At 37.5% G+C, this 7,465-nt stretch overlaps 1 protein-coding gene across 1 annotated transcript; it reads right to left on the bottom strand.

Annotated features, from left to right (window-relative positions):
* Positions 1 to 642: 642 nt before the first annotated feature.
* On the bottom strand, positions 643 to 4,935 carry LOC306988367 (uncharacterized protein). Its single transcript, XM_079593302.1, has 7 exons — positions 4,684 to 4,935; positions 3,921 to 4,268; positions 2,429 to 2,737; positions 1,912 to 2,202; positions 1,398 to 1,712; positions 1,015 to 1,158; positions 643 to 916 (listed from the first exon to the last, which is right to left on the bottom strand). The coding sequence occupies exons 1-7, from the start codon at positions 4,739 to 4,741 to the stop codon at positions 900 to 902; spliced, it is 1,482 nt and encodes a 493-aa protein (XP_079449428.1). The 5' UTR covers positions 4,742 to 4,935; the 3' UTR covers positions 643 to 899.
* Positions 4,936 to 7,465: the final 2,530 nt, after the last annotated feature.

The raw sequence follows: 7,465 nt of genomic DNA, 5'->3' as shown, positions 1-7,465 counted from the left end.
ATCATTATATTCAAATTGCAAACACAGGAGGAGGTAGGAAATTAAATTAGATTGAATGGAGGATTTTAACTGTGACCAGATGATTGACAGGTCAGTTTACAGTGACAGGATGCACGCGACAGATCTGTCCGTTAAAGATGAGGAAGTAGTATATGTCTCATAGCTTGCCTACTTTTTTGCTACACACTCAAAAGTATATACTTTTTCTTCACAAAAAGAGTACTTTTAGGTCGTAGTATAAGTAGGCGTATTGGGACCCGTAGTCACTTGTGGTACAGCGTTTTAAAGTCATATCAGAAGGTGGCGGTAATGCACACTTAAAAGTCGTTTGCCAACCGCCATTAAAAGAAAACAGAAGAAGAAGAAGCATTTTAAAGTGAACTTGGAAGATATGTGTTTTTTTCTTCTCAAATTTCCCCTGAGACTATTAATCGTCTATTTTAGGAGTGTCCCAAGACCCAAATATTTACAAGAGAACTCTATAATTACAAATTAAATATTATAAATATAAAAATTATAATGTTTTTACAGATAAGCTATACGAAGCACCTGTGAAAATAAAGCTGTATATGCTACACTGTTGAAATATTTAAAATATACATAACGTTTGTATTCCTCTGAATAAAACATGGAGAGACTCTTGAACCTCAGAGTGAGAAACTTTATTGATAAAGGCAAGAAAATACATACAGCAAATATACAGCAGTAGTAAAGTGAGATCTGTGTGTCTCTATTAAATCTTTTTTGTTTCTGAGAGAAATATAAACAATAAAGTGACACTGTTAAAATCTGGCACTGAAAGAGAGCACAAACTCAAATAATCATCAGTATTTATTATGAAAAAAACACTAGAAGAACAAAAACACACTTGGAGAACCTTTAAACTTCGACGTTCTGCTTTAGATTTCGATACTTCCTGAAAATGATAAACATAAAAAGCCATAATTAATAAATCTCACAGATACTTATACATGCAAAATCAGTTTGTGAGAAATGACATCATCAATCATGTACCTGATGTGTGAATATGTGCTTGATCTCGTTCAGCTCTTCTGGATCTGATGTCATAAACCACAATACTGACAGTAGCCACGCCCACCAGAGCAGAGAGGACCAATCGGATCACAGCTTCAGTAGGACCACAACAGTGGACAGAGTCTGAGGAATAAACACATCAAACTGAGATCAGATCAGTCAATAAACACTAATATCAGCGCTGACATCAACTAATATTTCTGAATACACAGAAATATGATCAACATATAAGAACTGAATATAATATTGTTGATGATCCAAGAATTTGTCATTTCAAACTCTAAAATGATTCAACAATTCAATATGCAAATAGTGAATAAAATAAGAATATTTGATGGACGAGACTAATGATCTCTACTCACCATAGACAGAAACTCTGAATACTTTTGATGACAAACTTCTTGAATACATCATGAGATATTCTCCTTCATGTTCAGTTGTGGTGTGTGTGACGGTCAGAGATCCAGTTTGATTGTCCAGCTTCAGTCTGTCTCTGAATCTCCCATCAAGAACATCTTCATATACAGTGAATCTGTCGAACCATTTATTGATTTCTGCTATTAAAGTGTTTTCATCTCCAAATCTCCACAGAATCACATCATCATCCTTCATTTCAGTGAGACCAGAGTTTAGAGAGACTGAATCTCCCTCCATCACTGACACTGACGTCACTTCATCTGTCAAACACACAGAGAACAAACAGAAACAGGGTTTGTCACAGATTAATACTGTTAAATCACTTTATAAAGGTTTACTAAATTCAATAGTTAAAATGTAAATTTAAAATAAACAATATAAAATAACAAAAACAAAATGGTGTATGAATTCATTTTAATTTTGTCATTAAAAAACAGGTTTAAACGTTTTTGAACTCACCAATGACAATGAGCCTGAATCTCTTGATCACACCGTTGATCTGTAGTTTATAATCTCCTTCATGTTCAGTTGTGGTGTGTGTGATGGTCAGAGATCCAGTTTGATTGTCCAGCTTCAGTCTGTCTCTGAATCTCCCAAGAACATCTTCATATACAGTGAATCTGTCGGCCGTTACATTGATTTCTGCTATTAAAGTGTATCCAAATCTCCACTGAATCACATCATCATCCTTCATTTCAGTGAGACCAGAGTTTAGAGAGACTGAATCTCCCTCCATCACTGACTTCAGTCCTAAATCACCACACACACACACACACACACACACACACACACACACACACAGGGTTCATCGCATATTTAGACGGTCACTTGATGGTTTATAAAAGTAAATAGTTTGAAATGTAAATTTGAAATTAATATCATCTTTAAACACCAAAAGCAAAATGGAATTTGAATTATTAATTGTATCTTTGTGCTGATTAAAATATAAAACAAGTGAAACTAATATTTAACTCACCAGAGACAGTGAGAATGAATCTCTTGATCTCACTGTTGATCTGTCGTCTATAATCTCCAGTATGTTCAGTTGTGGTGTGTGTGACGGTCAGAGATCCAGTTTGATTGTCCAGCTTCAGTCTGTCTCTGAATCTCCCATCAAGAACATCTTCATATACAGTGATTCTGTCGGCCCGTTTATTGATTTCTGCTATTGAAGTGTTTTCATCTCCAAATCTCCACAGAATCACATCATCATCCTTTATTTCAGTGAGACCAGAGTTTAGAGAGACTGAATCTCCCTCCCACACTGACACAAACTCATCAAACACTGAAGAACAGAGTTTTTCAGAGATTAAAGCTTTAAAATCACTTGATGTCACTAAAATACTTTTAATAATTTAAATGTGAAATTAATAATATTTTCCAGCAGTACAAAGATGATGAATGGAAAGATAAATTGATTTATAATTGGAAAAATAACAAAAAAGATTCAAACATATTTTTAAATATATAGAATAGAAGAGAAAAAAGAAAATAAAGTGTTATTAACTTAATGGACCAAAAGAGTAAAAGCAACACTTAAATGTTCAGTCGCAGAAGTCACACTTTCCCTGTAACTACATGAACAAGAGAATATTTATACAGTATTTCAGCAAAAGTTGCAATAGTTTTAGTTCTCAGTGCACTTTTGTTAAAAGAAAGTACTGTATAAATGCACAGATATACCCTATAATTTTTAAAAAGCGTATATTTTTAAAAGCGTATTATTATTACTAGAAGGTTTGCAGTGTATGTTCTCGCTCAATTTCTCTCAAATGTAAGATTGTTGTATCATAATATTAGAATAAGATCCCCTTAGTTTTACAATACCTACAGTATAAATAATGAGTTAATTCTTCTGGTTATTACCCCTGTATTCCTAAAACTGTACATGTTGTGGGTACACTATAATTGCTGAAAGTTACGCTGTAAATGTGTTTTAAATGCGCAGTATTTGCGGCTGTAATGTAAAGTGTTATCAAGCAAACTCCAGCAGCTCGAGCTCTTACTAGAACCAGGAAGTGACATCATATCAGCCGTTCTGTCAACACTGCGTTGGCTCTCTATCAAACATCACATACATTTCAAAATCCTGATGATTACTATAAACTACTATTACTATCAGAGTTTAGAGTGACGGAAATAAACAATAAAACAATGAAAAGAAAAAATGGAGTTTAATTTAATTTTGTCATTAAAAACAGGAGAAACCGATCGGCTATTTAACCCTTTCACGCGAGATTCTGACTGGGTGAGTTTTTTCAAGGCATTTATTTTATAACGTTTACCGCTTATTGTTTCCATGGCGATCCGTCATGCTGGTCATGATCTTGATTTAAAATGTGAGATGGACGCCGCCATGTTTGTTTGCGCCGCAGTTCAAATAATCTGAACAGTTTCTGACAGTCATGTGACGTCACTGAACATTGCAGATCTCATATGTGACTGTATCACTCAAAAGGTTTACTCACTGTAGAGAGAGAGATCAAAGTAGTAAACATTGAGATCGAAACTCTTTCTCACACTGTTGATCTGTAGTTTATAAACTCCTTCATGTTCAGTTGTGATGTGTGTGACGGTCAGAGATCCAGTTTGATTGTCCAGCTTCAGTCTGTCTCTGAATCTCCCATCAAGAACATCTTCATATACAGTGAATCTGTCGGCCGTTACATTGATTTCTGCTATTAAAGTGTTTTCATCTCCAAATCTCCACTGAATCACATCATCATCCTTCACTTCAGTGAGACCAGAGTTTAGAGAGATTGAATCTCCCTCCGTCACTGACACTGACGTCACTTCATCATCATCTCCAAACGCTCCTGAAGAACAGAGTTTTTCACAGATTAAAGCTTTAAAATCACTTGATGTTAGTTTGATGAAGCTTCACTAAAATACTTTTAATCATGTAAATGTGAAGTGATTAATATTCTGCAGAAGTTCAGAGACAAAAGATGAGGAATGAAAATGAGAAATAGTTAAATGGTTTTATAATCAAGAACTGCATTAAGATCGACTTTAATCTCAAATAAGAGAGTTATCTCTCAGCAAAATCACACATTATTTGTTTCTATATGAGAATAACAGTGAATGTAAATCCTTTCTGACTAATTTAACCAGTAAAAACACATTTACCAGTAATTTAACCAGTAAAAACACATTTACCAGTAACTTAACCAGTAATTTATCACATCAGAACAGAAACAACTTAAAACATAAAAACACATTTAAACTCACCATCCAGACGCCACAAACACAAACAGAGCAAAACTAATTTGAGAAATATTTTCTTCATCGGTTCACTGGAAAGCCGACGATAGTAACTCTTAATGTCTAAACACTCAGATTGATCAGAAAGACTGAACTGAGATATTTATCTGGTTGTGTGTGAATCCTCCCCCAACCTCAGTTAGTTTCCGCTCACACATCCGTCTCCTTTAACATCACGAACATCAACAAGCTTTTGCTGATCTTACATTTTCAAATGAATTCTGGCCCTGAATGAAAACTAACAGCAGAAGAGTGAAATATTGGATTAGATATCTGTGTGTTATTTAGTGCTGTGAGCTGTCAATCATATTTGACCTCTGACCTGTGACTCTTATTTGTCTGTTGATGGATTCACTTTATTTCAGTGTAAAGATGTTTTGAGTGGAAGATTGTGAGCTTCTTATTAGCAGGAGAGAAAATGAAGAAACGCTTCAGCCACAAACTTCCCCCACATCAAACCAGACACACAGATATTTGTACAGATAAAATAAAGAGGTAAACCATTGCAGAAAGTTTTGGTCTTGGGAAAATATAGATGCTCTTCTGCCTGAAGATGATGTGCAGTGGGTGATGGACATTGTCCAAGATGGACAAAAACTTGCTAAGGGTCCTCCTCTCTGCCACAGATGTTAAGGAGTAAAGTTTCACACCCACCACAGCCTCCTTCACCAGCTTGTCCAGTCACGTGGCGTCCCTTTTCTTAAAGCTGCTCCCCCGACATACCACAGCATAGAAGAGGGCGCCAGCAATGACCATCAGGTAAAACATCTGCAGTAGCTTCTGACAGATATTGAAGGACCCTAGCCTTCTCCGGGAACAGAGTCGACTCTGTCCCTTCCAGTATAGGGCATCTGTGTTCTTGGACCAGTCCAGTCTGTCGTCCAGCTGCAGACCTAGGTATTTGTAGGCCTGGACTACCTCCACACAGACGCCGTCGATGAACACAGGCTGCAGGTGGGGTTTATATAGCGCTTTTAACAGTATGGATTGTTTTTTTTTAAAGCAGCTTTACAGTGATAATATAAATTAGTGTAACAGTGAAGGTGCGAAGATCATTAGTCATTAACTTACACTAACATAACACCGTTCCAACAGAAACGCAAACCCGCGAAAACGAAGACGGCGCGCACATGCGCATCACGTGTTCGGTCGATAGGTATGCGCATTTGAATATATATGTGCGCAGGCGTGTAGTCCTTCACAAATCAACCCTCAACAAACTACTTGTTAGGCCTTAACAATTTAAAATTCAGATATTTTTGTCGCTGCGTAGCCACGCGAACCAGAATTATCCCGACAACGTTTTATAGAGGTAAAGGGAAGGAGGCCTTCACAGGAGAGAGACTAGTTGACACTTCAGGACTGCGTTGTCGTCGTGTCCAGGTGCTGGTTCTTCATCAGATCTGGATACGGCCTGGATCCGGCGGACTGCGGTAAACCTCGGGATAAACAGAGAGACTAATATTAGCGTAGACGACCATCCTTCTTATGATGTAACGAGTACATCAGGATTTATGGGAAGTGTTTTCCGGTCCCGGCTGATCTAAACTATGCAGCCTAACATTGAGTTATAGAAGTCTATAATGTTGTGATACTAATGATCTGAGTGATCTGTTGGGTTTATATTCAGTGAGCATATCTTCAATGTATTGAGGTCATTGCCATTGAATGATATACCAGTAATAATACTTTAAAATCAATCCTAAATGTAACTGGGAGCCAGTGTAAACTGGTGTGAAATGTTCATATTTTGTGGTTCTGCTCAGAATCCTGACGGCAGCGTTCTGTATGTATTATTCTACTAACCTGAAGGCTAACCCCTAACCATAACCTACCAGTCTACTGACAGTCAACTACAGTCTACTAATACTCTAATGAGAGTTAGTTGATATGTAGCTGCAAAGATACTTAAGGTTAGTAGAAGGTCTAAAGTGGACTATCGAAATAAAGTGTAACCAAAAGTACTACTAAGAGCATAAGAAGTCGCTGAAAGCGATTAGATTAACGGCAACAGACTCTGGCCTCATTGAGAGACTTTGACGCCTGTCTCTACCGATGAAACTGCAAACTATTCTTCAGTAAATTTTTACTTATTTGAGTGAACTTCACGACTCCTGGTCTTCTTTCATCATATCTGGTCCTGGGTCTTTAAGCTGTTATTCCCCTAACAGGTTATGGTTGATGTAACGCAGGAGTTTCCTACCTCACCTCCTTCACACCCACGTAGGGAGCCGTCTCCTGAGTATTAACAACTACATTTCCCATCATGCAGCCCATCTGAATTAAACACACACACCTGGTCATCACCAATTGCCTTCACACCTGTTTCCCATTTGCTCTTGTATATAACCAGCTCTCAACCCTCATTCATTGCGAAGTATTGAATTGCCCTGGCTTTCTTACTGAGCAATTATCTACGTGTTTTCTCTTGCTGGTTTAGATCTCGGACAGTGTGCGGATATCTACGATCAATCTCTGGCTACTTTGACCTTGGACTGTCCCCTGGCTTTCGATTAAACTCTGGCTCCCTCGATCCTGGACTGTTTACTGTGTTCTGACGAATCTCTGCCTGGCCTGGACTTCTACGCCTGTGTATCTGAGTACTCTTTGCCTAGCCCCTTCTACTTGTCTGCTTCAATCAAATAAAAGCTGCAAATGGATCTTACCGACTCTGAGCTATCCTTACAGTTGAATGGTAAATACCTGAATGGTTTAGTTCCTCAGTACTCGCGAGAGCTTTTGTCACTTT

Source organism: Phoxinus phoxinus, assembly GCF_949152265.1.
Source record: "Phoxinus phoxinus genome assembly, chromosome: 20".
NCBI lineage: Eukaryota > Metazoa > Chordata > Actinopteri > Cypriniformes > Leuciscidae > Phoxinus > Phoxinus phoxinus.
The sequence above is the reverse complement of the archived record's forward strand: the minus strand, read 5'-3'. Positions and strand labels throughout refer to the sequence as shown.

Coding starts and splice junctions, on each gene's coding strand:
- LOC306988367 (XM_079593302.1), bottom strand. CDS start 4,741: ATGAAGAAAATATTTCTCAAATTAGTTTTGCTCTGTTTGTGTTTGTGG. Junction 2,203..2,428: donor ATTCATTCTCACTGTCTCTG/GTGAGTTAAATA, acceptor GTGGTGATTTAG/GACTGAAGTCAGTGATGGAG. Junction 1,713..1,911: donor ATTCAGGCTCATTGTCATTG/GTGAGTTCAAAA, acceptor TGTGTTTGACAG/ATGAAGTGACGTCAGTGTCA.